At 54.5% G+C, this 15,653-nt stretch overlaps 7 protein-coding genes across 7 annotated transcripts; 4 read left to right on the plus strand and 3 right to left on the minus strand.

The window, feature by feature from the left end:
* Nucleotides 1-306: 306 nt before the first annotated feature.
* On the minus strand, nt 307-1,369 carry MFIFM68171_06746 (DUF676 domain-containing protein (Fragment); the record flags this gene model as incomplete). The annotated part of the gene is made up of 3 exons (XM_071062166.1): nt 307-780; nt 845-1,199; nt 1,293-1,369. The coding sequence occupies 3 exons, from the start codon at nt 1,367-1,369 to the stop codon at nt 307-309; spliced, it is 906 nt and encodes a 301-aa protein (XP_070918267.1).
* Nucleotides 1,370-2,068: 699 nt separating this feature from the next.
* Nucleotides 2,069-3,193, plus strand: MFIFM68171_06747 (Alpha/Beta hydrolase protein; the record flags this gene model as incomplete). Its single annotated transcript, XM_071062167.1, has 4 exons — nt 2,069-2,175; nt 2,245-2,539; nt 2,627-2,923; nt 3,032-3,193. The coding sequence occupies 4 exons, from the start codon at nt 2,069-2,071 to the stop codon at nt 3,191-3,193; spliced, it is 861 nt and encodes a 286-aa protein (XP_070918268.1).
* A 1,129-nt stretch (nt 3,194-4,322) lies between these two features.
* Nucleotides 4,323-6,750, minus strand: MFIFM68171_06748 (uncharacterized protein; the record flags this gene model as incomplete). Its single annotated transcript, XM_071062168.1, has 6 exons — nt 4,323-4,601; nt 4,752-5,290; nt 5,369-5,547; nt 5,604-5,671; nt 5,728-6,414; nt 6,463-6,750. The coding sequence occupies 6 exons, from the start codon at nt 6,748-6,750 to the stop codon at nt 4,323-4,325; spliced, it is 2,040 nt and encodes a 679-aa protein (XP_070918269.1).
* Nucleotides 6,751-7,162: 412 nt separating this feature from the next.
* On the plus strand, nt 7,163-8,020 carry MFIFM68171_06749 (uncharacterized protein; the record flags this gene model as incomplete). The annotated part of the gene is made up of 1 exon (XM_071062169.1): nt 7,163-8,020. The coding sequence occupies one exon, from the start codon at nt 7,163-7,165 to the stop codon at nt 8,018-8,020; it is 858 nt and encodes a 285-aa protein (XP_070918270.1).
* Nucleotides 8,021-9,232: 1,212 nt separating this feature from the next.
* MFIFM68171_06750 (uncharacterized protein) lies at nt 9,233-10,843 on the plus strand (the record flags this gene model as incomplete). The annotated part of the gene is made up of 5 exons (XM_071062170.1): nt 9,233-9,313; nt 9,382-9,525; nt 9,585-9,638; nt 9,703-10,009; nt 10,074-10,843. 5 exons carry the CDS (start codon nt 9,233-9,235, stop codon nt 10,841-10,843), a joined length of 1,356 nt encoding a protein of 451 aa, XP_070918271.1.
* Nucleotides 10,844-12,286: 1,443 nt separating this feature from the next.
* MFIFM68171_06751 (uncharacterized protein) lies at nt 12,287-13,351 on the plus strand (the record flags this gene model as incomplete). The annotated part of the gene is made up of 1 exon (XM_071062171.1): nt 12,287-13,351. The coding sequence occupies one exon, from the start codon at nt 12,287-12,289 to the stop codon at nt 13,349-13,351; it is 1,065 nt and encodes a 354-aa protein (XP_070918272.1).
* A 1,293-nt stretch (nt 13,352-14,644) lies between these two features.
* Nucleotides 14,645-15,031, minus strand: CON10 (conidiation-specific expression protein; the record flags this gene model as incomplete). Its single annotated transcript, XM_071062172.1, has 3 exons — nt 14,645-14,767; nt 14,826-14,913; nt 14,988-15,031. 3 exons carry the CDS (start codon nt 15,029-15,031, stop codon nt 14,645-14,647), a joined length of 255 nt encoding a protein of 84 aa, XP_070918273.1.
* Between the last annotated feature and the right edge of the window lie 622 nt (nt 15,032-15,653).

A 15,653-nucleotide genomic window follows, 5' to 3' on the forward strand; every position in this document is an offset into this window, starting at 1 on the left:
TACAGGATTGTCCAAACTACTTTAGGTAAAGAATGTAGGTTAAGCGAGCCCTGCGGTAAGACCTAGAAGCTACCAGATATACACTCGGTACGCGATTGAGTGCTTAATATCGGGGGGTATTCACATCCAACTTGAACAATATTAGCAAGCATTACGGTCCGCCAGAGGACGCGCGGTAGTGGAGCTTGGGCATTATATCATTCATTGTTACGTTTCTCGGCCACTTATATGATGGACAGTCTGACATAAACAAACCAACTGAGGTATCTCGAGTAGAATTCGTAGTACAAGCACTACAGAAAGTGTTCAACCTTGCTTTCTTCCGCCAGCATTCACCCACACATACTGATTTACCACCTGACCTCCCCAGCGATTCGTCTGCATTGGATTGGGCATTCCCCTAGCCGCCCTAGTAATGCGCTTAACGGTGCGCTTGAAACCCTCGTCGTCCTCGCTCTCAAAGCGACAGAGCTCTACATGGTTCGCCTCGAGCGGGACCTGATCTTCGTGGTCGAGATGCATAAGGGAGCTCATCTTGTCGACGATAGGCTTGCCCGTGCCTGGCCAGGCGCGCGTCTCGTAGAAGCTCACAATTGCATAGCGGCACGACAGATGCCGGAAGTCCTCGCAAATGTCGGCGATGTCGGAGGAGTTGCTCGTCATGGCTTCCACGAGAGCGGACGCTCCGCCTTTCCAGATCGGCATCAGGCCCCCAAGGCCCTTGGCAATGGATAGCCAGCGGTCCCGGTCAGAGCCCGCGTGAGGAGTACCGTAGAGCAGCTATCGTTTTGTTCGCTCATTGATTAGTAGTGCATTGGGCGAGAAAGAAGGAGACTGAACTTACAAGACCCCGAGTGGCCCCCGCAATCGACTGGTAGTTGGGCTCGTTGTTCGCGAACCGCAACGCCTGCTTCACAATGAGCCCGCCGAGGCTATGCGCCACAAAGACAATGGGCCTCCCATTGTCGGACCCGTCAAGATCCTCGCGCTCATCGCAGAGCCGTGAAAGCAGGGCTCTGGCGTTGCCACGGATCCCGGCAGTAGAGGTGTTTCCGTATATGTCGGCATTAAAGCCAAAAGACAAGACACGGGTCAGCGGCTGCTGCTTGGGCAGTAGATCCCTAGGCCAGAAAACCTTGCTCCCCTCGTGCATCCATGTCTTGATGCGATCGCCATTTAGACCATGCACTAGAACAAGGCTGTCGGTGGCGTAAAATGGGTGTCAGTGAGGAGGGAAGGTATGACAAGGGGCGGAGGAGAGCAATGTGCATGATTGCAACACAGCCGCTTACTCGAGCGTGGCGGGGCCCCTGCCAACATGATCAGGGTCGTAGATGGTCTCCAGCACGAGGCTCTTCTTGAAGAGCATATCCAGCGCAGATTGTAGGCAAGACTTCACACAGCCTAACTGTGGGGTTAAACCAAAAACAGGTGAAGGATACGCGAAACTGGTGTCTAGTGAGCGGCGTGTGGCAGTGGGGTTTACAAAGTTGGTCGTCGATGAACGTAGCTAGAGTTTGAACACGCAAGAGCGTGACCGGGCCGGATTTTTGGTTCCTTATCTGCTCTTCATGGCACTGCCAGGGTTTGACAGTTGTGTGCTGCCCTGGTTGGGCGGATTTTGGGGCAGATATGCTTCTGCACAGAACCTCGGAACGTGTGACTCACTCTGCCCTTTCGCGGCGCAATTTGTTATCTTTTGGGTACTCACGAGGACAAACAGGTTTGTTGAGCATTCAGGTACAAGTGCTATGGAACAATTCTGGTTGGTAAACAGACTCCCAGGTGTCTGGGTGGGGCGTAGATGGCAGCGCCAGTATTACTGCCCAACAGCGCCAACCTCACTGCCCAACAGCGCAACACCCTGATGCTCAACCTGTCGTGGCTCTTGGTGTCTTCAAGGGGATGTTTAATTCTCCTTCCGTTCTTTTTCGGAAGCCCCAAAAGAAAGGGGGGAAACAAAGAAGAAAGTCTTCGCGAGTGGTCTCAGGCAGCGTGCCTCGCTTATTGCAGCAAATTCCTTGGGTACTCGAGGGGCAGCTGCACGCTTTACATCCTTTGTGATAAGATGCCTTCCGGGAGTCATCGCCACTACGACAAGAAGAACCTCGGCCTATTTACGCTACCGCCACCGTCACCTGAGTGGGAACAAGAGCATGGGAAGCCAACGCTAGAGTACGCCTATTTCTGCTACAACGTTCTACACAGCTGCAGTGGCATTAACCAAAGCGCCGAGCCACACAGTGTTGTTGCCGTCCATGGCTTAAATGGCGACTGTATTCGCAGCTGGACCAGTGAGTCCCCGACAGGAACGAAGACGACTTGGCTCAATGAGCTCCTACCGTACAAACTACCAAACACCCGGGTGATGACCTTTGGGTATAACGCTAGTGTCCTGAACAACATCTCCATCGCTGGAATCCGAGAAGTCGCTCGCATTCTCCTCTCGCAGTTGCGGGATAAGCGCGAGGATGATGGTGACAGTAGGCGTCCGATAGTGTTTGTCGCGCACAGCTTGGGAGGGATTATCATCAAGCAGGTCCGGCACCGTCTGTCTAAAAAACCCATCAGTAGCTATAAATACGAATGTGGACCGGACTGTTTCCAATGCTGACCGCTATCTTAGGCTTTGAGGATTGCAAACAACGAGAGAGGCAGCTACGGGGAGATTGCCGAGTCCACCAGAGGCATCGTCTTCTTTGGGACGCCGCACCGCGGTGCGGATGCCGCCAAGTGGGCGAACATGGTCGCAGGCATCACCTTGTCGGCGTTCGGCACAAAGCCAAAGACGTCTTTCCTTCGGGCACTGAAGCCAAACTCGCGGGATCTCATGGATATCTCCGAGGACTTCCGCTCGATCGCCACAAAGTACGCTATCACCAGTTTTGTGGAGGAGGACAAGTTCAGTGGGTTAGGAAGGGTGGTATGTGTTTTCTACAATCCTGGAGTGCTTTATCTCTCCCATCTGGTTGCCCAGATCCCTTTCCCTCCCCAACAAGAAGAGAGAAAGTGGCTGATGTATTCATCTAAGGTCGTCGAGAGGCACTCTGCCGTTATGGAGCTTGTACATGAGGAAGCTGTCATGATTGGCGGAAACCACTCATCGATGTGCAAGTTTGACAGCGATGACGTGCGCTTCAACAGTGTTTGGAGGTCCATTAGACGTGTTGCTCAAGGGCCAAACCTGGGATGACCACAGGAGACTCCCGTGCGACGCACTCCATTCCCTAATATGAACATCGGGCCTGGAAGCTTTCGGGAGTGATTGCTGCTCTGGACTGATTACTGCTGCTGTGACTTTTGTCCCTCCGCAGGACTAATTTGCGCGGTGAGCACAATCTTAGTAGCGAGGTTGGCTCCGTAGAGAAGAAGAACAACAATCTCCAAAAGCCAAGTCTTAGAATTCCCGCACCATGTTCTCAATGCTATCATCGTGTTTATAGGCTGAATAATGGATATAAAAGGAAAAATGGTTCTTTTCCGACCCAATACCCTTCATTGATGTAGCACTCGGACACTACAATTCCGAGTATTGTGCGCATTAGTCAATGCCTGCTTCATCAACCTGCTCATATTATGCCTTAGGAATACGATATCCACCCTTTACACTCCTTACACTCGCGCAATTCGGTCGCTTTGCTTATAAACGTAGTTTTGTGCTTCCGTAGACTGCTGTGATTAACCTTATACTCGTAGAGGGAGGTTTGTCTCGAGATGGTCGAGAATCCTTTGCAATTCACTGTCCTCCTTGTTGCCGGACCTGAGCGCGTGCACAACTTGCATACCCGGCCGTTTGGACAGCTCGGTTGCGTGCTTGTCCAACATCTTCAGCTCATTCGCGGCACCAGTTATGATCCTCATCTGCTGTGGACCATCGGCAGACTGCAGCATTCCTCCTCCTCGGCGAGACCGAGCGAGTGTTTCAGCGTTGCTAGCTGCTGCAGCTGCTTACCCACTACTTTCGTTAATTACTTCCCGGACCCTGTTGCGCGTTGCCCAAACCCGATCCAGACTGATTGATCTGGTGATAGGCTAGAGCTAGCTACACGAACCCAGCACAGTTCAATCTTTCAGGTGTCTTGAATTACTGATTGGTAAGATACGATGTAATCGTGGCGTTAAGTTCAAAGTTGCCTATGATAATTATAGTAGAAGTGCTTCAAGCCGACTAAATTTAATATCTATGCGAAGGTCCCACCAATACGATGATATGGAATCCAACTCGACAGGGGCAAGCAATTTATCGAGGTTCGCCATTCGATTTTGTCCCCTTACGCCAACTTCTCCGCCTTAACCGCATCAACTCCCTGCACGTCACTATTTCAAATCGATGTCCGCCCATAAGGCGTCTTCCATATCCACCAGGCCCACGCTGCCATTATGACTACCGTCAGCGGCACCACTATGGCAAAAGAGATTTGCACTCCCCGGCCCTCGCCGAACTCGAACATGTCGGTGGAGAACAGGGTGGCGACGAAGGCGCCGGGCAGGAACAGGATGGTGATGATGGACAAGGTCTTCATGGCCTTGGAGTCTTTGATAGATTCGCTTGCAAGGTGATACTGCAGCCGTGCGTCTTGCTGGGCGATAAGACTGTAGAGCTGTTGAAATATGCACGGTTTTAGCGGCCCCAAACATAGAGGAAAAGTTACTGATCAATAGTGATGACAACAGGAAATACATAGGTCCCAGTTGTGTCACGGTGAATCAAATGAATGGTAGAGACCGTGGGCAGTACGGGGGTCACTTACCACCGTTCTCTGACTATCGATGCGCTGCGGAAGGCTTTGAATGTCGGGCTCGTGGCTCTGCGACAGGCTGGTGTACATGTTCACGCGCGTGAACAGGGCGGGCTCGCCTTTCAAGTCGTCCTGCAGCGTCTCGGCGATCTGCTTCTCAAACGCACGTCGCCGCGTCAGCTCGACGAGGTTCATCCGCGCCTCATGCAGGCTTTGACCCAGCGGGCCAAAGTTAGACGCCTTGTCGCGCTGCTTGGGGTCGTTGGCCATCTTCAGTTGCGTCAACAGATCCGCATCGGCCTTTTCGATCTGCTGCACGACCTGCTCGAACTTTGTTGCGGTTTCGCGGACGTGATTTTCAAAGAGGCTCAGGAGGAGCAGTAGTGGATGTAGTCCCTGTGCTGCGGTGTCAGGCACCTGCTTCTGAAGGCTGGCGATAGTGATAGTAGCGTCCGTGTAGATGACTGCGGCGCCCTTGGTGGGCTTGTCATCGGTGATCAGGATCAGAGACCAGAAGCCCTCGTTGTAGAACGGTGTCTGGTAGAGATAGGCTTGAAACAGTGAGTACGTATTTGGGTGGTTATTTGGACAAGGTAGGGAATCAGCGAAAAGAGTGGGCTGTATCATACCGAAGAAGCGGCCGTTGTCGGACGGATTTCGCTGGCAGATGCCGCCGTTGTGGCGCCGAAGGATCAGGTAGTCCGCCGGCAAGCCAAAGAAATCGACGACGGTGCGCAACATGGTCCCGTTGAATAACTCATCCAGCTCTCGTGTGTTCTTGCAACCGACAGTTCTGGATTTGCGTCCCCTGGGAGAGATTTAGATCCCCGATTTCGTCTTGATGCATCCACGCGGTGCACTAACAACATAGAGAATCTTCTGCCTTGGCCTTCTCTAGAAGCGCTTATGTTCCCTTCGGTTGCTTCTTCTCCCTTTAAATCGTAGTCAGCTAATGCCAAAATCGCCTTGCTGGATCGGTTGCCTGTACCAGCAATGGAAAAGAATCGGGATCGTTGATCCAGGGGAAGTATTCCTCCAATAGAGCGCGGTCCGGCTCTCGCGGCCATGGTTGAAACGCCACGACCGGAGCGTGCGCAGTCGACGCCGCCTTGGCCCCCCGTGCCAAATTCCAGAGTTCGGCATAAAGCCCTTGTTCCTCCGAGATCTCTTGTGGCTGTTCGAGGACCGCTTCCTTCCTGGGTTGTTCTTTCATCACATCGTCGATGACTGCTTCTACGGCTGCCTCGGTTTGCATCGTCGCCTCTTGGGCTTGTTGGACTTGCTCCAAGTCAGCGGTCTGGATTGTGACAAGACTATGCAGATCAACGCGTGCTAAGTTGGCCGGGTCCACGCCATCAAGTCTCCAACGCTGGATGTTGCGCCTTGGATCCAATATGATAGGGTGGTCCGTGACGCCCGTAATTCCCTGTTGCCGTTCGAGAGCGCTCTGGAAGGAGGGTCGCGACAACTCTATTTTCATTCGAAGCGTCATTTGATACTTGCCGTTGTCCTCGCGACGAAGCAGGATCGCAGTACGGAGGAGCCCGGGGATGCCATCTTTCTTCTGCTCACTCTCGTACACCCGCCAGACGGCAGCGTTGTCTCTTCCATACTGTCGAGTTTCACAGTAGCTGTTACCGGATAGGGGGATATAAACCCCCGATGGGTCCCTCCCCTGATGGACTCAGCGGATGTGGTTGAATGTGATGGAGCGGACACATACCAGTAACTGCTTTTCATCTGGCGCGACGGCGCACACCTCGGGATCCCTCGTTGGATCGCTCCCTACCGCAGCAAAGACCGCCGTGATCTGGACGCCTCGTATGCGACTTGTCGTTCTGTCGGACGAGATTCGAGTCTCAATCACTATCAAGGTAGCCAGGTCGCCGTCAGGCTCCATGTGCCCATGGACGACGCCCTTCAATGTGGCACTGGACGCTACCGGCGCTGGCCGCAGTGGCCGGCTGGTCACATAATTTCGTTGGAAGTCATCAGGCAGGTTGCGAACCATGTTTCTGTGTCCTTTAGGCTGAAGAGCAGCGATGCGACGCTCGTAGTTGTCAGAGGTATTAGATTGGTGGTTAATAACGATCGGTTAATTAATGGTGATCCCTTGGACGTAATATCCAAATGTCTACTACGGACCACGAGTCGAAAAAAAAAAAAAATGCATTGGGGTTTTTTTGCCCTGAATTATTAGGTATCTTGTCTTAGGTAATTTTGCATTACCCGTTGCAGCTACAGGAGGACCCCGCGATAAGCCCTCACCAACGTCAGGTAATTAACCGGCCGGCCTGCCTGCTGTGTTCGTCCTCCCCGTTGTTACAAGCCGAGATTTGTCGATTGTGACCACGCCTCACAGACACGGTCACGACAGACTGGTTTCTGGTCCCTCAGTTCTTTTGTTGGATCGCTATCTTAGCATGAAGCTTCTGGTCTTTTTCGGGGTCGTTGGCGTCGTCGGCGCCTCGGTCAGCTCAGCTACGCGCAGCTCAGTCGCTCCTCGGCGACAGCAATCCCAAGTACCTCTGTCGGTCACAACCCAGCCACTACACCGACAACATGAACAAAGTGTCGAGTATCCCGTAACCAGCACTTTCACCTCAAAGGCCACCTTCAGAGTCCCCCCGTTAAACCCATGGAATCTTCCACCCCCGGAATGGACCATGGTCACATACGATATCACCACATTGGAACCACATCCCTCCCGGCCGACAAGCTACCCCGAGACCATCGTGCAGACAGCCATCACGACGGCGACCAACACCATATACATAAGGAGTGGCTCGTCCCACCTTGTACGCACCATCATGGCAACCACCACGCAATTTGACACCTTCTACGTGCACACACCGGCGCCCTCGCACCTGCGGCCGGGATACTCATTTACGGATTTCCCAGGGTGCGGCGACTGCGTGCTGGACGTCGACTGGAAGCCCGATCCGGCATGTGAGGCAAACGGGTGGGGAACGGGATGCGCAAACCAGCAGTGCCAGTGGCGGGGGAACGAGGGCGATGCCGGGCATTGGTACTGCTTTGCCGGTCCCCACCGGGGGGACCGGGACTATATGGGACGGCTGTGCTGGCGCGGGGATGATATAGCGTTCGACCCACTCGCAAAACCGTGTCTCTATGGGGATCAGCTGCCGCATTGTGTGCCGTGCGTGGGGATGCGCGTGGATTGCGAGAGGGACAACGGGGTTTGTCCGACTCGGCCGGGGCATCCGGACTTTAGGACAGAGGTTCCCGAGTCGATCACGAGCCGCTCCCCGTGGATGTAAGTACTGAATATAGCTGACACGGCGAGACTACCCAGTTATTACTGTGGTAGCAGCGAGAAGCAAGAAAAACGGCCTGTTCTAGTCATATTGCTAGTGACGCTACTTATCGCTCCGAAACCGCAGATCAAGCTGGTCACACGGCGTAAAGGGGTTGCCTATTACAGCTTTGATAAGAAGAATTATCGCCGTCGGCGACGAATTAGGTTAGTTCTCAATCAAAGGCGGCACCCGGTAGCAGGCTCTCCTTGTATTTAGAGTAGCCATGTAGTTGAACTGCCTCATATCTCCGCCCAAAGCTTTAGCTTATATATCGTCCGAATATGGCGTCCTCAAGGTATATAACTGCTATCACAAACGTCGACGGGTTCTACGAGTGACGGTTAGTACGTTGCGGCGAACTCGGCTGGGCTTGATACGGGTTGCAGGGGACACCACAATCGGCGAAGAGGTAGCGCAGTGCTTGTATTGTTGCATAGCAGGTTGAGACGGAGAGCGGACCGTTGGAAGCCGCAGGTATGTGAGGGCGGTGAGAGATCAACGCCGTTCGGCCGTCTCCTTTTCGCTTGTGAGTTCGTACCCCTCGACCGTAGACGCGTAAGTCGTGAAACATCCTTTGAAATAGTCCAATATGTCGCTACGCATTTGTGGGTAGATGTAGGCTCGCCGGTGCTCATAGGACGCAGGAACTGAGAGGTGCAGATCGGACAACAATAAACGGTCCCTATTAGACAATCTCCTCGATCCGGCCACGTTTGATGTGGGTGTTATGCGCACGATGGAGTCGACAGGCTCGACAATCATGCTGGAGGTGGAAGTTGGCTAGACTCATATGGGAAAGGAAGACGCGTGCAGAAAGGGAAAGTGGTGGGGCCCGACCGCCGGTGGCTAAAACATTCTTAGGCAGCACTCCATTGAACTAGCGTCTACACGACCAATTAGACCTATCAACAGGCTTTTCTGCAAACAAAGAATGCTGCTGTCCGGTCCTCGACTTACCAGACAAAACAATGGACCAATCAAAGTTCGGTCCCGCCGCGTGTTTGCGTATGACAGGCTCGCGCGGGCTGCCGTGAAACCTTGCGTGAGTTGTTCGGATTCATATGAATCTCGGAGCAGGATGAAAATTCTCAGCTACCCTTAATTTTCTTCACCATTTTTGGTTGATATTGGAGTGAGGGGTTGCGGGCTGCTTTGGCATGTCCGTTGTTGAACATGGCCAACATCCCGGATGGATTCGGTGACTTTCTGGACCAGTTTCGGGCCCAGACGGACGACAACCTGCGGCGGATGACTGTTGGTATTCCTTTGAGCAGGGTCTTCGGTCTTTTGATTGCTTCGAAGGGCTGACCAAATCCGTCCAGGAGCTAAACAACCAACTCAGTGATCTCGCCAGGCAGTATACGGATGTGTGCCGTGACCTCGAGCGCGAGCGGGTGGCTGGGCGGTATGCGCAGGAGCACGCCGAAATGGCTGAGAGGAAGTTGAAGGATGTGGAAGAGTCCGTGGTCAGTTTCATCGCGGCGAAGACCAGCCGGTATTGCATGCTAACGGAACCTTCCGATAGCTTCGCAGTGCGTTTGTGCTCGTTCTGGTCGATGCAGATGCTGATTCTTACCTGGTTTGTCTCTTGCCTGGGCGTCACCTGCTTAGAACCGTGTTAACAGCAACGTCATCTGCTGTAGTTCGACGAGAAGTACTATGCCGCCGATGCGGCGGAGGGCGGTGAACGGGCGGCTACGGACCTCCGTTCGTCGGTGCGACACTACGTGCAGTCGATCGACCCCGATTTCGCCTCTCTGCCCGTCGTGGCCAAGGCGTTCGCGTCTGGCGAGGGTCTAGCGCACCTGATAGCTAAGGCTGGTATCGCAAAGGCAGGTGATTCGCAACGGGTTCTATCGAGGTTTACGTGTGGCTTCTCACAAGCCGATGACATGTTTGACTTTGTCCTCGTTGGCAAGGGCAAAGATCGTGCCGATCATAAACTCATAGGCAAGTGATACCGGATCGTGCTATTGCCTTCACCTCATTGCTAACTTGGATTTCGTTGCCGCAGGCACGTTTCGTCAGTTCGTGGAGAATCCCAGCTGTAAGCACATACTCCTCGCTTGCTGCCACGACAACGGATATGTCCGCATGCTCGAGAAATATGTTTATGACCCCACAGTGGTGGGCAAAGTGACAATGATCAAATCCCCGCAGGCGGGTAGTGAGTTTTCCGCACTACCGTTCGGTTCGACTACGATGGATCCCGTCTTCACAGGCTGGTTTCGTAGTGGTGGGGCCGGATCACATCGGGCGGCAAAGACGCCAGCCGTCAGCGAGACCGGCAGAAACTCGCCACCACCTACCACCTATGCCTCGCGAGCAGGGGTTCTGCAACAAGCAACGGCGCCGCCAGAATCGAAACCACGCCCTTTGCCCCTGTTCGGAACCGTTGGCAGCGACGTTATCGTGGTGAACGCCGACGGCCACCGCCTTGATCTTCCCCTCCCGCCCAAATCCGCAGCAGTTTCGGAGAGCTTCAACCGTAAGACATACGGCGGAGGCAAGCGTTTCTGCAACATGCACCACTTGTACGGCTGGTGCTCGGGCAATTGCGGCTATCTGCACGGACAGCTGACAGCCGGGGAGAAGTTGGTGATGCGGCACAGGCTCCGGTTGGAGAAGTGCCACGACCGGGGGAAGTGCAGGGACCCGCTCTGCTTTTACGGTCATCATTGTGCTTGTCATGGGCAGGCTAAGAAGTGCAACTTTCCTGCGAGCATGCATGGAGTGGACACGGCGGGATGGAAAGAGGTGAGCGCGAGTGCGAGTTCGGTTTGATGCAAGTGGTTCCGAGGGGGGGTGATGCGGGGCCCTTTTGGAACGCTGGGATTGGAAGAGGAGCGGAAATATCGGTCATGATAGCCTGTCAACCTAGGGTGGCCTGTGGGCGGTCAGTCAATCTAGCCCGTGCACTGCATCACGGTTGCCTCCATTTCTTACGGGTTATACGTTCTTTTGCGCTGGCTGTGCTGGCTGTGCTCTGATCCGCATTGCTTAGTGTTATTATCGATGGAGGGTTGGTCTCATTCTTGTCGTGGTTGCTTTAAAGTGAGTGGATTACATAATTAATTGTGCTATTGTGGGTTAGCCTGCCGTAGTTGTTGTAAGTGAATAGATTACATAATCCCTCCGACGACATCCCATCCCTCCCACCACGCACCCCCCGGACATCGAAGCAACTGGCATTAGTGTCACAGAAATCGCAGTCATTGTCAGCGAACCCGTAAAACCGCCTGATGTACCCCAGAAAATCACCGTTAAGTTTCCACGTGTGGTGTTAAGTCGGCGATGGGCGATCTTCCTCCCAACAGGCAGACATGGCCTATAAACGCAGCGCCACGTCCGTTATGCCGAATACCACTATCCTGCAGAGAATTTAAATTATTAGATAGACTATTCTGAGGCATCCAGAAGTGTTTGTGACTCGACATTGGTGTTGTTTCAGTATTGGTAGGGGCTGTGAACAACCCGCCTAACATTCTCACCCGATACGCCGGGGCCTAACTTGGTCCGGCCAGCATGGCTATGTGAAGCTTGCTGATCGAAAGAAAAACCCCATTTACGCCCGATATCGCCATCATATATCGTCAGAGTAAATGATACGGGCCAGCGACGCGAGGATAACCAGTACCATGGTTAGTATTCGACCGGGAACGGTCGCCGGGCGGCTGTCATCACTGTGTGTTGGATCGGTCAATCGCCATAGTCGGCGAGAGCCCTGCAGCAGCCGCTCTGAGCTTGCTCGAATTCGGACGCCGTTATCATTGTTTTCGGCAATGTCGGCGAGAGTGGGGTATCCGGGTCAGGGGAGGAGGATGGGCTGTGTCTCGGGGTGTGTGACTGGGTCAAGTGCGGCTCGCCGCTTTAATGCTGACAGGGGGGCCGCATCCCCCAACTACTCACACCACACCCCCAATTCAACCACTTCTACCTGCAGAACCCCGACACATATCTCTTGCTGCTCTAAACCGCAGAAAGTGACAAAAGGACCTTCCAGTCGTACTCACATTTGATTGGTCGAGTCAAGTTCGATATTGCAGGTATAAATCGCCCTCTCCCACCTTTTTCCCACCTTCCCGGCTCTTCACTCTACACCCATCACTCACTTACCTCCTCATCGGTCATTAATCCATACCATCCTCCATGACCCCATCTCCCCAACCCCAACCGTTCTAGCCAAGACATATCACATTTTGCCTCACCATCTCCACCCTCGCCATCATGCAGGCCGCATACATCCCCAACGCCGGCCATAGGGTGTGTCCCCCATCACCACCACCCACCCCACGACACTCAATACCAGTAATGACCCTGGTTCAACAAGCCATTCACCACCTGAGCCGCCGCAGACGACAGGACGCCCTAGACGCAATCCTTGCCATCGGCGATGCGATGCATGACATTTTTGCCAAGACCGGCGCCGTGGCCGCCGACCTGCGGCAGGTAAACCGACTCTTCCTCGGCGTAGTGCAACAGTCCCTCTACGGCGCCAGCCCGCGGGCGGACCGCATCATCAACAGCCTCCTCCTGCTCTCCATCCGCAGATGCGACGCCCTCCGACAGGCCCAGCTCCAAGCCGCCCAGCCAGCGGGCCCGGACGCCGTCGGCTGGCTGTCCTCGGCGCACGCCAGCGAGCTGAACGACCACCTGGAGCTCTACCGCAACGTGCTGGCCTACATTGCCAGCCACCCGGCCTCGCGGGCCGGCGCCGGCTCCAGCCCCGGTTCCGGTTCCCAGACCCAAGACCCGCGCCTGCAAGCCGCCCAGCAGACCCTGCAGCGGCTCTGTCCGCGGATCAACAACCTGTCGCGATGGACGTACACGGCGCCAACGCCGGCCCCGCGCGCGTCGCAGTCGGCGGGCGTCCGGAAGCCGGACCCGAGGCATCGCCATCGCCATCGCCCTCGCGCCGCCCCCGCCAAACCCGCGACGCGCGCCGTCGCCGGTCCGCGGGCCCCCCTCCCCACACCCCCCACCCAGACCGGCGACGTGGAGGGCCGCGCCGCCGCTGCTCCCGCTGCTGCCGAGCTGCCCGACACGCAGCCACCTGCGCCGGTCTCGAAAGGGAAGCGCGGCTGCTATGGCGGGACGGTAGAGCGGAGGGCGGTGGAGGGGTGGGTGGAGGAGGCGACGCAGGTTTTGGAGGTGGGGGAGCGGGTTGGGCCGGTCTCGACCGTGGAGAAAGCATGTGCGCGGGCGCGTACCAGTGAGGTGGGAGGTGGGTTCGGGCTGCGGCCGGAGCACGTCCCGTCGGCGCGGTGTTGTCGGTGGGGGGTTGGGGGGTAGTGGTGGGGGTACTGCTGGTGGGCTGAGGCTAAGAGTGAGAGGGTTGGGGTTGGTTAGGGGACCAAATACCTAAGATACCCTGACCCCTAGGTAGGCATGCATTGCAATGGGTCGCTTTGTGTTTATCCGACGTAGTTTGTTACGACTAGTAGGTAGTATTAGAGGGTTTTCAGTCAGTCGCTGGAGCGATTGCCGGCGCTTTCGGGTCCGTTTTTGGGGCCTCACACGAACCTTGCATAGGTACAGTAATAACTTTTCAGCACGGATAATTGGACAGCGGCGTTGCTTCGTTCATCACCGTGCAGATCGCTTTGACATAAGAGCTACTTGGTATTTCTTAAGTTACGGTGGACTCCTTATTGAATACCTTAATTAACTACACTTTATATGCTACATTTCCCACCACCTCTTCCCGTATTCTCAATTATACCATGCGAGCTCCAACGGTTCCCGTTGACTATTGATAGATCATGCGCATTACTATCATCATGCCCTGACGCATCATCGGCTCGTCTAGCTACGAGGAGGACAACAAGTATAACGGCATATTTCATTATACCACTCCCAACTACGTTGGGTGTATCTTCAAAAAAATACTATAAAAGCTAAAATAACCCTAATTGGCTCAAATATATCACAGCCAGATAGGTTAGCGTTGGTTGCACCAAAGCCGATGAGAGCCGTCCGAGGGCCGCTGATGCGACGTGAGTAAGAGGTCTGCAAGGTGTCCGGGAATTCTTAGTAAGTGTTAGCCCGTCTGGTCGATCGATGAAGAGCTCTTTACGAAAGAATGCTTTGGAAGTGAAGGATAGGGCTCGCACTGCCCAATAGGTTACCGACGAAAGGGGACACACAACGGTTCCCACTCATGCATCATCGGCCTTGTGCCAGCAGTATGACAGCACTTTGAACGAGCAGCGCAAGAGGCTGCACTCTTAATTCTTTGCATGCATAAGACACCTGAGATTTTGCGTCGATAATGGGGGATATGGGTCACTGCCCTGGTCGCTTAATGCACAGCCTAGCTAAATAGATATTTGGCTACGCCAACTTGAGAGGCTGCGGCCTGCAGAGTAGCACTTAGAGACATGCATAATAAGCGCAGTTCAATACAGATTGACGGCAACTTTGTTAGGAAACATGTAGGGTGACGGTGTATAGGTTATCACGACTGGACCAAATTGATTTGCGCTCGGGCCCGGATCGGCCCAATTCAGTTGTCAAACTCCGCGCGCTAGATAATCATATCGTACAGTACATATTGATACACAGATGTATACCCATGACGCTCAATTACTCGGCGTCATCATCACCTTGGCTACGGGAACCACCCTTGCGGCCAGCCTCGCGGGCACGCTCGCTGCCGGGTTCGAAGCTGCCAGTTGATGCCTTGCCGCCCATGGAAGCAATTTCGCGCTGCGTCCCGTGTCAGTGGGGGATTTTCAAGTCCCGGGAGTTCAAAAAGCAAACTAACCTGCTTGTCCGGGTCCATGCTGGCGAAACCACCGCTGTGGCTGGCTTGGCCGCCCTTGGAAGCGGCTTCGCGGACTTCTTCCTTGGGGCTGTTGGCAGAGGGATGTTAGCGCAAGGTTGTTTTACATTAGGGAAACCACATCGAGCCGTGTAATTAACGTACCGGTTGGCGAAGTTGCCGGGGTTGGTATTCTGAGTGCCGGACATGGTGATAGTTGTTGTGTGGTTGGTTGACTGGAATATTTATTGAGTGCCGTTGGGTGTTTGTTCAGATGGCTCTTTGGAAATCGACGCTGTGTCTGGTGAGGAGAGAAAGGAGTGTGGAATCGAGGGTTGAGGCAGGCTTATATCTTTCCCATCCGGAGCCCGGTCTTAGTCCCTCGTCCGAAACGGGAAGCGCCGTTGATGGCACCGAGTCGTCATGACGCCTTTCGATGATGTCAAGATGATGGACGAGCGACCAGTTGAAAGCAGTCCCACTGCCGCATTGACGCATCGCAGCGTCCAAAACTGGCAATCGGCCCCTGTGCATCAGCTTTTGAGTGGAGCGATTTATTTCTTATTCCGGGAGCCACACCAGCGGGCCGGGGGACGCGCGGGATGCCCGTGTGGCGGAATGAGGCCCAAAGTGGGACGAAAGCTAAGCGCCAAGAATCAATTGCCGGGTCACGTCTCAATGGATCTTGGAGTCTGGCGTCACGGCAGTGGAGACCTACTCCGCAATGACATATTGGAGAGCTGCAACCAGCAGTCTGGATCGCGCTTCTGCAGGAGGGTGACTACAGGTACCGCAAAATGCGCTTGCAGAATCAGTCAGTTTGGACCGGTA

This window comes from Madurella fahalii (genome assembly GCF_045866475.1).
Source record: "Madurella fahalii IFM 68171 DNA, scaffold_3, whole genome shotgun sequence".
NCBI classification, from domain to species: domain Eukaryota; kingdom Fungi; phylum Ascomycota; class Sordariomycetes; order Sordariales; genus Madurella; species Madurella fahalii.